Source organism: Xyrauchen texanus, chromosome 44 (assembly GCF_025860055.1).
Source record: "Xyrauchen texanus isolate HMW12.3.18 chromosome 44, RBS_HiC_50CHRs, whole genome shotgun sequence".
Lineage (NCBI taxonomy): Eukaryota > Metazoa > Chordata > Actinopteri > Cypriniformes > Catostomidae > Xyrauchen > Xyrauchen texanus.
Window position 1 is genome coordinate 2,832,691 of NC_068319.1, and position 18,165 is coordinate 2,850,855.

Sequence of the window (18,165 nt, forward strand, 5' to 3'; positions counted from 1 at the left end):
GCAAGTTCGCTCCTATTGGTTGACACGTTTGGAGCGCACTGCGAGCGAGATACGGGATTGGCTGTTGCGAGAACGCTAGTTGACGTCAAAATACTGTATTCGACTGAGCGTAATCACCTGAATTCACTCTAAAATAAGTAAACAATCTAAACGCAAAACGAACATGTCAAGCCTTTTCTCTAAATAATTAAATTACATATTTTCCCACTACCGATTTTTTTTGTTTTATAATTATTCTGTTTTATTTTGGTGTGATTGTGACAGTAGCTGCACATTATAATCCTCTATATTTGCATTTGTTTGTAAATGTTTTTATTCTGCAATAATAATAAAAAAAGAAATTAAATCATATGAATTCATTAGGATGAATAATTGAAATGTTTAGAATATTTTTTTAGATTAACTTTTAATGTTATATATATTTTAAATGCATACTGAATGCATTAATGGTTTCTTGTAGGAAATAATACATCATTTGTCACAGATTAGAAATTAGATTTGACTATTAATTGTTTTTTAAATAGTGACCACAACGATGATAAATTTAATTGTATTATGTGTCAAATTGAATAGATAAGAAAAATAAATATGTCTCTAGTTATTGTATATGAAGTAACTGACAGACCTGGTAGTATAAAATCAAATAAATAAAGTATAATAATAATAATAATAATAAAAAATAATAACGCTGATATTTGGGGGTACAAACACTCTACAGCTTTTGACGTCACTCAGTTTAGTTATTGAATTATAGAAATAGAAAATAATCTCTCTCTTTATTCTCTATATTATTCTATTGCACATACGTGTTATCATGTAACCGAGTCATACATGTTAAGATCTCATTAGAGCACATGGTGGCGCCAGTTGCATGTTACAAACATGTTTCAACACTTCTGCAAACTTCCAAACTACTGCTGACATTTACCATATTATTGTCTATATACTGAAAAAGAAATACAATTTCCCTGATGCAATCACAAGTTACATTTGTATAACTTATTACATGTAGTGGAACTTATTTAGCACATTATTTAGTAAATGGGCTTTTCTAAAAGTGTGTCATTTAATGATAGTTTGAATGAGTTCTCCCTAATCTTCAGTAGGATGGTGTGTGAGACCTGCAGTTAAACTGAAACCGCAACATCGCGATTGAAGGCAGTGACGCAGTTGGGCCTGTCAGCTCACCTGTACAGGTGAAACAAGATTGGCCAACAGAGCAGATGTATGCAGAACAAGAAAGTTGACTTTGTCATTTGTTAGTGAACTCTTGCTAGAGAATGTCTTCGCTCTGACAGGATGCACATTATCAATGTCATACAGGGCATGTAAGTTATCTTAATAATTAGGTGCATGTATAATTATCTTACTTTGATGAAATATGAGATCAGTAAATGCAAATTAGGTAAAGAGAAGTGAGAAGTTCATTCTAAATACTGAATTCCCAACTTGGTTGACTTTTTCATCGGCTGACACTGCAGAAATGGAGATCGAGTCAATGGTGGCTAATTGTGCTCTCATAAAGGCGCGAGAAGGTAAGATGCTTCGTTTGATTGACAGGTTTAGAATGACCACTTTCAATTTTTAAATGTAAAAACATTCAATCAACAAAAAGCTAAATTAACTCAAACCTGCTTTAAGTCATTTGTTTTAAGCTTTCTGCTGTTATCAAATATTAAAAAATAATAATTGTTAGCAAAATACCGTCATTTGTTTTTGTTTTGCGGTTAGTAATCAAACTGAATAAACTTTAATCCCAAAAATATTTTAGCCTATTTTTAAGATTTACACATTTCAATTTCATAACAAAATTCCATTGTCATGTTTCACAAAATCTAATTAATTACATTTAGAATATTTAGCTTTTTATTTTATTTTATTAAAGACTTTTGAGACATGTCCTGTGTGATGACATGCTATATTGACGTCATCAGTAACTATTTTAAACAGCATTTTGCTAATTATTTTATGTTTATTATGTATGAAGCTTTATCACATCATTTTAATTTGAAAGATTACATGGAGTATTTTTCCTTACAAATTCATTTTACCTATCAAATACATTGTAATACATTTTAAGCTAAAATCTTGACATTGATAGAAAAAAGCATTTGTAGCCTATATTCTTTGCCATAGAGTAAAACAATGAATCTACAAAATTCTGATAAAACTAACATTTTATAAACATTCACAATCATTTCTTTATCATTTTATATTTTACATTTTATAAAGACGATAAAAACTATAATAGTGTCTAATTCTGTCACCTTAAACACTGGGATAAAGTATATGTTATTAAGTTTAGTTCCCTGTATTTGAATGGCTCGTTGGAGAAGAAAGAGTGCATTCAACATATTTTCTTTTGTACACCTGAAATACTGTGATGCTTGCGTCACAAACAGGTCGGACTTCTTTTATTGCAGTTATCACAACACACTGTTTGTCAGCATTACCTGCCATTTAGCTTATCTGAGATCTAAAAATAGATTTTGTCATGAACGTTCTTCAATCTTTTCAAAATAAAACATAAAAAAATCACTATCACGATGAATAATGTTTTTACAGTGATTATGTGGTATAGCTATCTATCTATCTATCTATCTATCTATCTATCTATCTATCTATCTATCTATCTGTCTGTCTGTCTGTCTGTCTGTCTGTCTGTCTGTCTGTCTGTCTGTCTGTCTGTCTGTCTATCTCTCTCTATCTATCTGTCTGTCTGTCTGTCTGTATCTATCCCTCTCTGTCTGTCTGTCTGTGTGTCTGTCTATCTATCTATCTATCTATCTATCTATCTATCTATCTATCTATCTATCTATCTATCTATCTATCTATCTATCTATCCATTTGTCTGTCTGTCTATCTATCATCTGTCTGTCTATCTATCTATCTATCTATCTATCTATCTATCTATCTATCTATCTATCTATCTATCTATCACTCTGTCTGTCTGTCTATCTATCTATCTATCTGTCTGTCTGTCTGTCTGTCTGTCTATCTATCACTCTGTCTGTCTATCTATCTATCTGTCTGTCTGTCTGTCTGTCTGTCTGTCTGTCTATCTATCTATCTATCTGTCTGTCTGTCTGTCTGTCTGTCTGTCTATCTATCACTCTGTCTGTCTATCTATCTGTCTGTCTGTCTGTCTGTCTATCTGTCTGTCTGTCTGTCTGTCTGTCTATCTATCTATCTATCTATCTATCTATCTTATACATCATCCATCCCTCTCTCTCTCTCTCAAATGACCAAGTCAAATTTCTTGTTCTGCATACATCTGGTCTGTTGGCCAATCTTGTTTCACCATATATATATATATGTATTTCTTTTAACACTGTAGACCTTCAGGTATTCCAGCGTAGTACAAAAAAACTTCAAAGCTTTTAAAACGTTTTAAACTTCCAGGCAAAGACTTGTCGAGCCAACATCAATGTCTTTTCTAGCAGATATAACTGACTAAAATAGCTATTATAAAGCTATTTTTAGATTTTTGAATGTTGTGTTTTTGTTGTGTGAGCAGTGGTAATAGTGGCTGTAAGGTGTGTCTGTTTATATTTGACACAATATTCCTAAAGATTCAATCTCGCAGTTATTTTTAGACTCGTCTCAGATAGTAGAAAATGCCGTGGATTCTTTTCAGTTTTGCCTGTCAACAAACCATCATTCAAACAGATTACAGCACACAAACATGATTAAATAACAATCTATCCACCTGCTACAGCAAACAACTTATTTGCCCTCTTGTTAAGGCCTGTGACTTCTACTTGCATTGCATGTCTTTATTCCTTTTAATTTTGGGACCTGGATATGTTTGGGTGAGATTCACCCATTCAGTCATATTTTTAAGTGTGTATAATTGTTTTTTTCTCTATCTTAATATCATTGTGCAGTTGGTAACATTGGTAATCGTAAAGGGAGAAGTCGAAAATGGAAGGAATTTCTGCGTTTCCCGCATATAAACGAGTGCACACAGCTGGAGAAAAGCATCGGTGAGCTGAAGGAAACATTTGTCAATATTACAAATATTACAAATGTAGGCTAAAATGAGATCAAGATGTAATTCAATAAATTATATTGTATTCCGTCTAGAGCGAGACTACAACAGTCTGTGTGTGAAGCAGCCCATTGGAAAGCAACTCTTCCGAATGTTTTGTGCAACTAGATCCGATCTGCAGTATTGCATTGACCTCTTGGATGCAATGGTATGCATATTTATGCAATTGACAGACAAACAACTTATATTGCATTCAAGATATCATTTTTATATCAAAAATCAAACCTTTGACCTTGATATTATACCAGAAGAGCTAATATACTCTATATGCATAAAGAATAGTAGTCCATATTTGTCATGATAAATCAAAGTCAGAGTGCAAATCTTGACAAAGTATATTTGTTGGTTTGCTTATTTTTGTGAATCATGTATTTGTTTGTACTCTCTCAGGAAGAGTATGAGGTCACGCCGGATGAAAATAGAATGAACTTTGGCAAGCAACTCATTACAAAATATCTCACCTCACAGGTATTTTCCCTCAAGATAAGACTTTTTACATTCTTGTTATTGCCAGAGATTCAACTTTGTTTTACGTTTAACGACTGAAATGGAAATATTGTAATGTAAGAATGCAACTTTTTCTGTCAGAATCATATATAAATGAACCAAGTCCTCCAAGTCAACAACCACACTAACATGTTTTTGTTTGAAAATGTGTAACGTAGCCAGCTGGTAGGTAGCAGCGTCAGTCGTTAGGCGCACTAACGACTGATGCTAGGGGCTGTAGCCTTTAGCCTCCTCATTAGCGTGCACGTTTTCCATGCTGGAGACGCCGGTTCGAATCTCGCTCAGAGCAGGTCAAGCAGGACCGATTCAAAAATGCATTAATTTAACTACGCTGTTGTACTAAAACTCCTAAAGTGATTGTAATCCAAAGCCTGCGCTATTGGAGAAGGTTTTCTAACATTCCAGTCTGAAAGCATTTTCGAAACGGCGTACTTGTGTGGATAAGAGGCCTAAACTTAGTGAAACCAATGCATTATCAGACTAAAACGCATTATAGACCTCATCCACGCATTATCAGTTTCCAAAGTGTGCAAAAATGGAGAGCATTTTCCCAAACGCTGTTCTTGTGTGGATAAGAGGTCTAAACATATAGAAACTAATGTGATTTCAAACAAAAACATATTAGAGTGGATGTGGCTTTAGGCAAAATCAACACTAATCCATTTTTAGTTTCCTAACATCCTTGCTTTCCAAAGTATGCGAAAATGGACAGCGTTTTTTAAACATTTTGTTTTCGGTGGAGGAAAACGCTGTACTGGTGTGAATAAGAACCGTAAATATATAGCAAAATCAATGCGTTTTCAGTTTCCTAACATCACCATTTTCCAAAGTATGCAAAAATGGAGAGCGTTCTCGAAACGTTTTGTTTTCGATGGAGGAAAACGCTGTTCTAGTGTGGATAAGAGGTTTAAATGTAGCAAATATTAATGCATTAATAGCATCATCGTTTTCCAAAGTATGGAGAGGGTTTTCAAAAAGCTTGGTTATGGATGAGAGGTGTAATCATAACTAAATAAATGTGTCTTCAATCGAAAAAACAAACACGTTTCTGTATGTTTCTGTTCAGCCTGTTCAAAGTATGCAGGGAATTTTAGAGAGCCATATTCAGAGGTGCAAATGCATCCTGGAGTCCCGAGCATCTGAAGATGTCTTCAATGACTGCCAGAAGTCAGTTTTATGAACTTGTTCATCAATGAGAGTTTATACACTCATCAATGACCATCTAGTCTAAATTCTGCTTATTTTGGTTTGTGCTAGAGCGCTCCATGAGCACTTGAGCGGAGCTCCTTTTGCAGAATATCAGAAGAGCATGTACTTTGACCGTTTCCTGCAGTGGAAGATGGTTGAGAGGTAAGCAAGGATACTATTTTCCACATTTAAAACTATGAAATAACACAAATGGAAGTATGGAAATTTGTGACTGACAAAATGGTAAACAAATCAAACTGGCAGTGTATGTACGTAACTAAGATACAAGTTACTATTGAAAAAAATTGAATGTAATGTCTCTTTAATCTCTGCAGACGGCCGACCACCAGAGACACATTTAGAGAATATCGTATTTTGGGAAAGGGCGGGTTTGGAGAGGTAAGGCAACACTATACACAACATACTTTGACTTAATTTAGCCATTGAAGCAGATAGGTCATCATAAAACTGACGCTGATTTTAGAAATAATGAGGTAACTCTTATCGCAGGTATGTGCTTACCAATCCCGCGCATCAGGAAAAATGTACGCCTGTAAAAAACTGGAGAAAAAACGTGTGAAGAAGCAGAAGGGGGAATCCATGGCCCTCAATGAAAAACAGATTCTAGAGAGGGTGAACAGCCGATTTGTGGTGAGAATTGATACGATTTAAAGTCTTGCACCCTTGATTAGTAACATAATCAACCATTTGACATAATATTCATGCAGAAATGACCATTTCTATTTGAGCTAATCTAACGAAACATGCCAAGAAAATGTCCAGGTCACGTTTTTTGAGTTTCTCATTACTGTATTACAAAAAAAAACGTAAACTGTATTAAGTAGTACACTCCAAAAATATATTTTTGCCTATTTTTACAATGTACGCATGTCGAGGGCCTGGGTAACTCAGCGAGTTTTGATGCTGACTATCACCCCTGAGTCGCTAGTTCGAATCCAGGGCGTGCTGAGTGACTCCAGCTAGGTCTCCTAAGCAACCCCCGTTGCTAGGGAGGGTAGAGTCACATGGGGTAACCTCCTTGTGGTCATGATTAGTGGTTCTCGCTCTCAATGGGGCGTGTGGTGAGTTGTGTGTGGATCGTGGAGAGTAGCATGAGCCTCCACATGCTGTGAGTCTCCTTTAGCAACCAAATTGGCCTGGTTGCTAGGGAGGGTAGAGTCACATGGGGTAACCTCCTCGTGGTCGTGATTAGTGGTTCTCGCTCTCAATGCGGCGTGTGGTGAGTTGTGTGTGGATCGTGGAGAGTAGCATGAGCCTCCACATGCTGCGAGTCTCCGCGGTGTCGTGCACAATGAGTCACGTGATAAGATGCGTGGATTGGCGGTCTCAGACACGGAGGCAACTGGGACTTGTCCTCCACCACCCGGTTTGAGGTGAGTAACCGTGCCACCACAAGGACCTGGGCATGCCAAATTGGGGAGAAAAGGGGATAAAAATAAAAAATACAACAACAAAAAATTATGCATGTCATTAAATTGATTTGTGTAATTTTTTACTAAATTAAATTAATACAATTTAAAATATTTTTATTTTTTTATTTTGTTAAAGATCACATTTAAATTATATGGAATTTTGTTATGAATTTAAAATGCATAAATCATAAAAACATTTATTTTTTTAGTGATACTGCCTTTAATTTATCCTTATTTAAACAAAAAAATAAAAACCCTCTTTTTTACAGTATTTTATTTTGCAATACAGTAAAAATGACTGTAGTAAAGTAATGAGAATTACTGTTGAAAATAACGAGAATTACAAAGAACTCAAGAAGTTAAACTTATGAGAATATTATGAGAGAATTTGCAATAAAATCGGCTTATTTCTCATGATAATAACATCACAATGCAAAACTATATTGAGTATATTTGGCCCTAAAAATGTGCTTCATTTTCCTTTGGCAATATATAAGTTCAGTAACACTTTAAAACAAGATTATATTAGTTAACATTAACTTTTTACACAATTTATTAATCTTATTTAGTCTATTGCAACATTTTCTTGCTTGTGAATTGTGACCTGAACATGATTTTATGCAATATATTTATATTTATAATATATTTATATCTGTATTTGAATGTGTCAGGTCAGTTTAGCTTACGCTTTCGAGACTAAAGAAGCTCTTTGTCTGGTGTTGACGCTGATGAACGGAGGAGACCTGAGATTTCACATCTATAATATGGGCACGGAGGGGCTCAGCAAAGACAGAGTACAATTTTATGCAGCTGAGATCCTGTGCGGATTGGACCATCTGCATCAGAAGTCAATTATTTATAGGTAAAAAGTCTTTTAATTAAAGCTGATGTGTGTATTTTTAATGTTTAAATTTTGTTTGGTGATGCTAGAGGTGCAGAAATGGCACAATTTGCATTGAAATCTGTGGCTTGGACGCAGTTGTTAATAATGGTAAATAATATAACTGATATATCAGCCAAGCTTATATTAGGCTGTTTTAAGATTGTTGCATCGACAATATTTTAGTAAATATTGTGTAAATAAATTTTTATGTAATTTGAGCATTTTTTGTGCATCTTATTTGCTCATTAAAATATATTATTTATTACAGTATTCGTGTTACATCTGCATTTTACTTTCGGCCATCGGCCACCCTGCAGTCTAGTAATCGGTCGCCCACTCATGTAAAGTGACCTGATCTACTGTCCCATGTGAGAATAATCAAACTAAGCCTTTATTCTAATTATGTGTTGGTTGTTTGATTTCTTCTAGAGATTTAAAGCCAGAGAACATTCTATTGGATGATGATGGTATGTACACTTCCCCTTAAAACAAAAGACAAACTGCCCGTACTAGTTTTACGGCTTTGTAACTTTCTATTTTTATCTGTAATTTCCCTTGTGCTTTCTATTTTTATCACAATCAACTGTAGATCACTCAACACCAGGAAACATTTTCCATTCTCACTATCATAAAAAGGAACTTGTGAAAGCTCTTAAGGGCATGTTGTGCGGGTCTGATAAAACATTTGCAGAATTCACTTTTTTGTTGCATTTTGACATCGTATCGTTGTTTCATAAATGCAAAGTCACACTTTTAAAGACAATGTTAATTGTTTGGTCATTTTACTGGATGACTATGAGAATGTAAAATGCTACAGTAAATACCTGTTAACTGTATAAATGTAAGTTACGTTACCATATACTATGGAAAATGCCACTGTATTTAAATAAAGACAGTAAATGTAATCTTACCGTAAAATAGTGTAAACTTTTATTAGAAGTGAAAAGTATGAATTACATTATAATTATTTTGCAATTTTCTCAAATATACAGTAAAAAATTTGCTTTTCTGTAAAATATTGTTACAGTGATCATTTAAAATTAGCAAGTAACTTACCGTAATTTCAGTAGGTTGGTACATTAACACCTTTTTCTAATTTTACTGGCAAAAGAAGTCAATATGATAAAATACCAGTTTATTGTATATATCTGTAAGTTACTTTATATTATACAATGCAAAATGCTTCTATATTTAAATAAAATAAATAAATGTAATCTTACTGTAAAACAGTGTAAAATGTATTAAGAAGTGAAAAGTATGAATTACCTTATAATTAATGGTACAATTTTCGAAAATATACAGTAAAAATGTAGGTTTTCTGTAAAATTTTGTTACAATGATCATTTAAAATTACCAAGTAACTTACCGTAATTTCAGTAGTTTGGTACATTAACATCTTTTTCTAATTTTACTAGCAAAATAATTTAATATGAAAAATACCTGTTAACTGTATAAATGTAAGTTACTGTATCATATACAATGAAAATGCCACTATATTTAAATAAAGACAGTAAATGTAATCTTACCGTAAAATAGTGTAAATGTTTATTAGATGTAAAAAGTATGAATTACATTATATTTATTTTGCTATCTAAAATATACAGTAAAAATTACCTTTTCTGTAAAATATTGTTACAATGATCATTTAAATGTATCAAGTAACTTACCGTAATTTCAGTAGGTTGGTATGTTAACATCTTTTTCTAATTTTACTGGCAAAAGAAGTCAATATGATAAAGTAAATACCTGTTAATTGTATATATCTGTAAGTTACTTGAAAATATCCAATAAAAAAAACTACTGTATTTAGAGACAATAAATGTAATCTTACTGTAAAATAGTGTAAACGTTTATTAGATGTAAAAAGTATGAATTACATTATAATTATTTTGCAATCTAAAATTTACAGATAAAATTTTTCTTTTCTGTAAAATATTGTTACAATGATCATTTATAAGTATCAAGTAATTTACCGTAATTTCAGTAGGTTGGTACATTAACACCTTTTTCTAATTTTACTAGCAAAATAATTTAATATGATAAAATACCTGTTAACTGTATAAATGTAAGTTACTTTATCATATACAATGAAAAATATCACTATATTTAAATAAAGACATTAAATGTAATCTTACCGTAAAATAGTGTAAACTTTTGTAAGAAGTAAAAAGTATTAATTACATTATAATTAATGGTGGCATTTTTTTTAAATATACAATACAAATGTATCTTTTCTGTCAAATATTTTTACAATAATTAGTACATTTAAAAGTATTGAGTAATTTACCGTAATTTCAGTAGGTTGGTACATTAACACCCTTTTCTAATTTTACTAGCAAAATAATTTAATATGATAAAATACCTGTTAATTGTATAAATGTAAATTACTGGACCATATTCAATGAAAAAAAAGCTAATTTTTATTACTGTAAAATAGCGTAAAAGTATGAATAACCTTATAATAACTTTAAAAAAAATTACATTTCAGTACATTTAAATGTATCAAGCAAGTAACCTAATTCCAGTAGGTTGACCAGCAGGTCATTTAATGATAAATACGGTTATAAACTATCAAGAAAAAAGCCATCCATTAATGCATGTTTGTTTGTTTGTTTTTTAACAAAACAATTTACAAAATGTCTTTATCGTGCACCTACATGAGAATCTGATGTATTTTCATGGTTCTCTTGATTTGTTTGGATAAGTTACAAAAATGTCATAGATTTTGAGATGAGATTGTTTGTATAATGAACCCTTTTTTAGGAACGCTGTCTCAAAGATATTCGATGAGGAAGTCTGATTATGGCAAATAATTCACAGATTTAAAAACTGAAAAGTCTTCTTGTTTTAATCGACATGTTTACTGACAGGTCACATTCGGATATCGGATTTGGGACTTGCCGTAATCTTGAAAGAAGGAAAACCCGTCAAAGGCAGAGTGGGCACAGCCGGGTACATGGGTATGAAAATTATCTTCTCAATAATTCACCATAATCAGCATTTTTAAAGGGAAAGTTCAGACAAAATTGAAAATTCTGACATCATTTCCTCACCCTCATATTGTTCTAAACCCGTATGACTTTCTTTCTTCAGTGGAACACCAAAGGAGATGCTAGGTGGAATGTTAGTCTCAGTCACCATTCACTTCCATTGCTTCTTTTTTCTATACAACGAAAGTGATTTGTGATTAACGCTGAAATCCTTTTATGTTCCACTGAAGAAAGTAAGTCACGTGCGTTTGGAACAACATGAGGGTGAATAAATGATGACAGAATTTTCATTCCCAGGTGAATTAAAAATCTTATCATCTCAAAAACATGCCCAGGTCACATTTCACAGCAAAACAAAAATATTACGGGTTTAAAACAACTTAAGTTCAATCGTCAGCATTTGTGGCATAATGTTGATAAGCACAAAAATATTATTTGTATTTTTTTATGGAGGTTACAGTGAGACACTTACATTAGAAGTCAATGGGGCCAATTTTTGGAGGGTTTAAAGGCAGAAATGTGAAACTTATAATTTTATAAAAGCATTTACAATAATTATTCTCTTAAAACGAGTGTATTATTGAGCTAACACTTTCTATGAAGCCACATTTATAATGCATTAGTAATGTCTCATAATGCACCTTATAATATGTTATACCACAATTATGATGCATTTTAATACTTACCTATTAATAGTTATACTTTAGAGTAGAATACATTATAACACAAGCAACATCCAGTTTTATATGCACAATATAATGTATTAAATATATTTGCAATATACTGTATAATAGGTATGCTTTAAGTAAAATGACAAAAGAAATGTCTTATAAGTATCCATAAGATATTTTTAAGTGGTTGTAAGACAATACAGGTCATGCTGGAAGATCGATACATTACACATGCACAAAATACACAATAACACACATTCATATACCGGTAGCTACAATGTTAAAATCTCTCTCTCTCTCTCTCTCTCTCTCTCTCTCTCATGAAGAAATATGTATGTTGATCACACATGTAGCATGTAAACACACTCAAGAATAAAACAAAAACAAATCAAACTGATTCTATACTGGACTCTATTCAATAAACTTTAATGTTTGTGCATCTTATTTTATAAATAACTACCACTATATAAGTTTGACTTGTATTGTATATTATAAGTCTTTATATTAATACACTATACAGCACTTATATGATTAAATTAACTTCTGCTGCATTCAAATTGGATGTTGCTTGTGTTATAATGCATTATACTCTTAAGTACAACTATGAATAGCAGAAGTCTTATAATGTATTATAACTGGGGTTATAATTAATTATGAGAAGTTATAACTTAATATAAGGTGTATTATGAGACATCATGAATTCAGTATTGTGCATTTATAATGCTTTTAAAATGCATTATAAATATGGGATTCATAGAAAGTGTTACTGTTCTTTTTACAGTTGTTTGAAGGTTTTAGTGTTTACGGTGTTATGTTGTCATGGCAACGAAGTTGTCAAATTACATAATTTTACACAGTAAAGGTTAGAAAGTGATTTTATACATGCTTAAATCATGTTAACACGCATACTGTGTATGTCTTGTAGCTATACTTTTGAAACAGTGAGTATTTTAGTGTTTACAGTGTTACGTTGTCATGGCAACAAAGTTGTCAAATTATATAATTTTACACAGTAAAGGTTAGAAAGTGATTTTATAACGCTTAAATCATGTTAACATGCATATTGTGTATGTCTTGTAGCTATACTTTTGAAATAGTGAGTATTTTAGTGTTTACAGTGTTACGTTGTCATGGCAACAAAGTTGTCAAATGATATTATTTTACACAGTTAGAAAGTGATTTTAACATGCTTAAATCACGTTAACACGCATACTGTGTATGTCTTGTAGCTGTACTTTTGAAACAGTGAGTATTTTAGTGTTTACGGTGTTACGTTGTCATGGCAACGAAGTTGTCAAATGATATAATTTTACACAGTAAAGGTTAGAAAGTGATTTTATCATGCTTAAATCATGTTAACACGCATATTGTGTATGTCTTGTAGCTGTACTTTTGAAACAGTGAGTATTTTAGTGTTTACGGTGATACGTTGTCATGGCAACAAAGTTGTCAAATGATATTACTTTACACAGTTAGAAAGTGATTTTAACATGCTTAAATCATGTTAACACGCATACTGTATATGTCTTGTAGCTGTACTTTTGAAACAGTGAGTATTTTAGTGTTTACGGTGTTACTTTGTCATGGCAACGAAGTTGTCAAATTATATAATTTTACACAGTAAAGGTTAGAAAGTGATTTTATCATGCTAAAATCATGTTAACACGCATACTGTGTATGTCTTGTAGCTATACTTTTGAAATAGTGAGTATTTTAGTGTTTACAGTGTTACGTTGTCATGGCAACAAAGTTGTCAAATTATATCATTTTACACAGTAAAGTTTAGAAAGTTATTTTATAATGCTTAAATCATGTTAACACGCATATTGTGTATGTCTTGTGGCTACATTTTGGAAACGGTGAGTATTTTAGCATTTACTGTGTTACGTTGTCATGGCAACAAAGTTAGTAAAGGTTAGAAAGTAATTTTATCATGCTTAAATCATGTTAACACACATATTTGTGTGTTTTGTTTAAAGAAATTAATTTATGTGTTTTTTTTGCAACAAATGCTGTCGATTGAGCTGAACTTGTATTGCACCCGGAATATTCCTTTATCCGGCCCAGATTTTCTTGAGGAGTTTTGCAATGACTAATTTCTATTTCTGATCATTTTGACAGACAAAATAATGTAGCTGTAGGTTGAGTTCCTGTGTGTATGTTTCATAAATGTACTACCATTTTCATATCATTCCTTGGTAAAACTGAAGTATAATCCTGATGTTTTTGGCTTGTTTATGATGATGTCATCAGCTCCAGAAGTCATCGCCAACACTTACTACAGTGTAAGTGTGGACTGGTGGGGACTTGGGTGTCTTATATACGAGATGACAGCCGGACATGCACCGTTCCATAATCTCAAAGAACGACTTCCCAGACAGGAGAAGGAACGGAGAGTTCTGGAGATGACAGAGTCTTACGGGAGTAAATTTGACGAGGATACCAAGTCCATCTGCAAAAGCGTGAGACCACATTTAATGACCTCATAGCAACCCAGAATACCTATGGAAGTATTTTAATGACAAATATCTTTAAAAAGCATGCTGAATTGCACTGATTGAAAAATAAATGCATTGCATTAACAGTGCTTGCATTTTTGGGGAATGCAGTTTCATATTGTTGTATATTTAATATGTGAATATTTAATTTGAAAACATTTTGCACAAAATTTCATCATTAAAAATTCTATAATAAATATGAAACTTCCAAAATTCAGTAAACATTTTTATTTATTTTTTTGATTTCTTCTTTTATTATTTAACAGGTTACATTCAGTCCATTATATTTAACTTTGCAAATTCGCCTCTAATATTTCAGTGGTAAAATTTGTTTGGAAATTCAACCATGTACATCCTGGCATTGCAGGAGAAGCAGTAGAGTGCCAATGCACAATCTTCACTCTCTGCTACTCGTCTTCACCACTAGGGGGCACAAGGTTGAATTCCCCCCCTGAGTTAAAGGTGTAGAATGTTTTGAGGCCTTATTTTGTTATTTTAAGTAACATAAAAGTGATGGTTATCTCTGCAAAGTTCAGATTCTAAGCTTTCAAATGATCCCTCATATGCCTGACTAATGTATACGGAGACTTTATCGATGTAAGTGTACACTTTTTTTTGTGATATAGCGCCCCCCCTTGGACCGGAGGGTCTATAGAATTTAAAGGGCTCGATAAACAACCATATGAAATTGCATCCCCAAAAAATGCAAGCTCTGTTAATGCAATGCGCTTCTGTTCCAGTTAGTGTTATTTAGCCTGCTATGAGATTTGTCATTAATATACTTCCGTAACCATAGCAACCGAATAGCTACATCCTTAATAACAATCAGAACACCTTAGCAACACCTTGGCGACCACCACAACACTTGATTTTTTTTTTTAGATATTAAAGATAGTTCCTTTCCATCAGTCAGTCAAACTCACTCAGCTATCCTTAAAACTCGTGTATGTAGTTGTTGAGCAACAATTGTGTTTTATTTTAGCTCTTGACTAAGAACCCAAAGGAGAGACTTGGCTGCAAGGCAGAGGCCGGAGCAGAGGTCATCAAAGGTCATCCGTTCTTCAAGGATATCAACTTTACGAGGCTGGAGGCCGGAAGGATAGAACCACAGTTTGTTCCTGATGTGAGTGATTTTGTAGCGATATCACACTTAAAACAATAATGTTTTTATTGTGCGAATTATTTTCTCATCTCACTTTCATCTTTCTGTTAGCCAAGAGCGGTTTACTGCGCAGATGTTCTGGATATCGACCAGTTCTCCACCGTTAAAGGCGTGATCCTCAACGAGTCGGATGATGATTTCTACGCCAAATTTAACACGGGTAACGTGCCCGTCACGTGGCAGAACGAGGTAGGAATGTTGGCGCTTAATGAAACTCAAATCAATCCAAATGTATTTTTAAATCAAAACGTCAAACTTATTGACCCCATACAAACACACCCAAATGTTTTATAAAAACTATTTTGGCGTGCCGCTTATACCGCTTAAGTTACAAACGGCCCTATGTGATGTGTTATGTGCATAATGACAATCCTTTTCATTTAGATCATTGAAACAGAGTGTTTTAAGGACCTGAATGTGTTCGGGCCGGGTGGAACACGGTCACCTGATCTGGATCGCAGTGTGGTGCTCCAACGCTACAACTCAGAGACGCAGCTCAACAAATGCAGTGCTCCGGAAAAATCTCGACACAGATTACTGAACAGAATCTTCAAGAGACGTGTAAGAAATGATTTCAAATCATGCCATTGCACTCTATTACCCACTAGCTACACCACTGCTTTTTATTAAATTCATTTTATGGGGTTTTTAGAGCTTAAAGGTGCTGTAATTGATTTATTTATTTTTTTTAAGAGATGACACAGAAAATGTCTCTATTACCTGTCAGATATCACTGAAATAGGTGCCTCATCAGATTAATTGTTTAGCCAATCAGAAGACTTTGAAGCACTACCTAACAATAATTCAGGGCAGCACCAGGGGTGTGTCCAGGATTTATTGCCAGGGGTGGCAAGAGAAGAGTAAGGGGTGGCATCCAGTATGTTCGTCTGACGCGGGGTGGGGGTTTGTCTACTGAGGCGGAACATTATGGACCATTCCCGACACGGACGGGTTAAGCCATTGTGCATTGTCTCCAGGACGCAAACGGGGTCTGAGTTGGGATGGCAAAGCTCATTTTTAAAGCTTCCTGTAGCACTTGCCATAGATGTGGCTGCCTTGTCGGGCACTTCTCACGCACCTTACAATGTCTTGTCCAATGTCTGTGTTTCTTCGCCCACTCGATCCTTTTCTTTTTGTTTTTCGGTTTCAAAAGTGTCTTTTTCTTTGCAATTCTTCCCATAAGTTCTCCCGAGTCTTCTCTTTACTGTTGAACATGAAACTGGTGTTGAGCGGGTAGAATTCAATGAAGCTGTCAGCGGAGGACATGTGAGGCGTCTATTTTCTCAAACTAGTGACACTGATGTACTTATCCTCTTGTTTAGTTGCACATCTGGTCTTCCACATCTCTTTCTGTCCTTGTTAGAGACAGTTGTTCTTTGTCTTTGAAGACTGTAGTTACACCTTTGGATGAAATCTGCAGTTTTTGGGCAATTTCAAGCATTTTATCCCCTTCATTCCTCAAAACAATGATTGATGAGTTTCTAGAGACAGCGTTTTTTTTGCCATTTTTGTACTAATATTGACCTTAAGATATGCCAGTCTATTGCATACTGTCAACTCAAAACAAACACAAAGACAACGTTCAGCTTCATTTAATGAACCAAATAGCTTTCAACTGTGTTTGATATAATGGCAAGTGATTTTCTAGTATCAAATTATCAATTTATCATGATTACTCAAGGATAAGGTGTTGGAGTGATGCTGCTGTCTAGATTTGATCAAAAATGACTTTTTTCAAATAGTGATGGTGCTGTTTTATACATCATTAATGTCCTGACTATACATTGTGATCAGTTGAATGCCACTTTGGTGAATTAAAGTAGCAATTTCCTTCCGAAACAGCAAAATCTGAACGTTATTCCAAACTTTTGGCCGCTAGTGTATATGGGCAAAGTTTGAGAGTTGTCTGTTTGTCGTGTGAGATTGCTTTTTTGCTGTTTATTTTTTTGACAACTACCCAGATAGCAGACATGGATGGCATGATGGTGAGGAAATGATCCCTTTAATTGTCCCTTTAACATCACTTACAGCACCTTTAATGTCTACAAACATCTTCTGTGGCTTTATGTCGATTACCACAGAAAAATTATTTCGACTCGTCTGTGTCAAACGGGGAAACGGGTTTACAAAATATACACTAAACAAACATGTCGGACTGTGAATAAACATGCACGCTCAAAAAATGTCATGTTAACAAATCATTAATTAATCATTAATTCATGAAGTGCTTCATTAACACCAATTTTAAATAAATAACTACAATGTAAATATGTTTCTGTACTTCAAACTGAAGGGTGAGTCGAAATTGTCAGTGGTAATCCACAACAGAAGCTCTCCAGATGAAGCTATAACCCATTTTAGTTTAATATCATATACACCTAAAATGCAATAGTATGTGTTTAACTTTCATCTCCACTTGTTCTGTTGCAGCACAGGGGTCAGTCCACTGAACCCTTATGCCTCTCTACAGCCAGCCTGTGTGCAGATTAACTTCAATAGAAGACATGCCAAGTGGAAATAAACTGTATACATTCTTCGCAGAACAATCCGCAACACTTTAAAACAAATGTACTGTATGACGAACCCTACAGTCGGCAGGGTTTGGCTAATATAACCGTGCTTTTATATTACAAACGATTTTCACTTCAGTTGTTTGCTTTTTTTACATAAATGACTAAAAGCCAATGTTCAAATGGTGTGTGTCTTCTTGAATGGTAATAAAGCCTCAAAGGGTGGGTATATCATAAAACATACATTTATGGAAATAAAAACTGCTCAAGCG

General features: G+C 33.8%; 1 protein-coding gene across 3 annotated transcripts; it reads left to right on the plus strand.

Annotated features, from left to right (window-relative positions):
• The first annotated feature begins 1,264 nt into the window (after positions 1-1,264).
• On the plus strand, positions 1,265-18,062 carry grk5 (G protein-coupled receptor kinase 5). 3 transcript variants are annotated; one of them, XM_052117603.1, is made up of 17 exons: positions 1,265-1,328; positions 1,482-1,535; positions 3,888-3,986; positions 4,087-4,199; positions 4,442-4,519; positions 5,625-5,725; positions 5,816-5,908; positions 6,082-6,145; positions 6,257-6,397; positions 7,851-8,041; positions 8,492-8,529; positions 10,933-11,022; positions 13,977-14,185; positions 15,204-15,344; positions 15,435-15,572; positions 15,768-15,944; positions 17,814-18,062. In XM_052117603.1, the coding sequence occupies exons 2-17, from the start codon at positions 1,484-1,486 to the stop codon at positions 17,871-17,873; spliced, it is 1,785 nt and encodes a 594-aa protein (XP_051973563.1). In that variant the 5' UTR covers positions 1,265-1,328; positions 1,482-1,483; the 3' UTR covers positions 17,874-18,062. The 3 variants fall into 3 exon arrangements, with proteins under 3 accessions (XP_051973563.1, XP_051973561.1, XP_051973564.1); XM_052117601.1 differs by having other exon boundaries at positions 1,269-1,535; XM_052117604.1 differs by having other exon boundaries at positions 1,269-1,535; positions 17,819-18,062.
• Positions 18,063-18,165: the final 103 nt, after the last annotated feature.

Coding starts and splice junctions, on each gene's coding strand:
- grk5 (XM_052117603.1), top strand. CDS start 1,484: ATGGAGATCGAGTCAATGGTGGCTAATTGTGCTCTCATAAAGGCGCGA. Junction 1,536..3,887: donor TCTCATAAAGGCGCGAGAAG/GTAAGATGCTTC, acceptor ATCATTGTGCAG/TTGGTAACATTGGTAATCGT. Junction 4,520..5,624: donor CAAAATATCTCACCTCACAG/GTATTTTCCCTC, acceptor GTTTCTGTTCAG/CCTGTTCAAAGTATGCAGGG.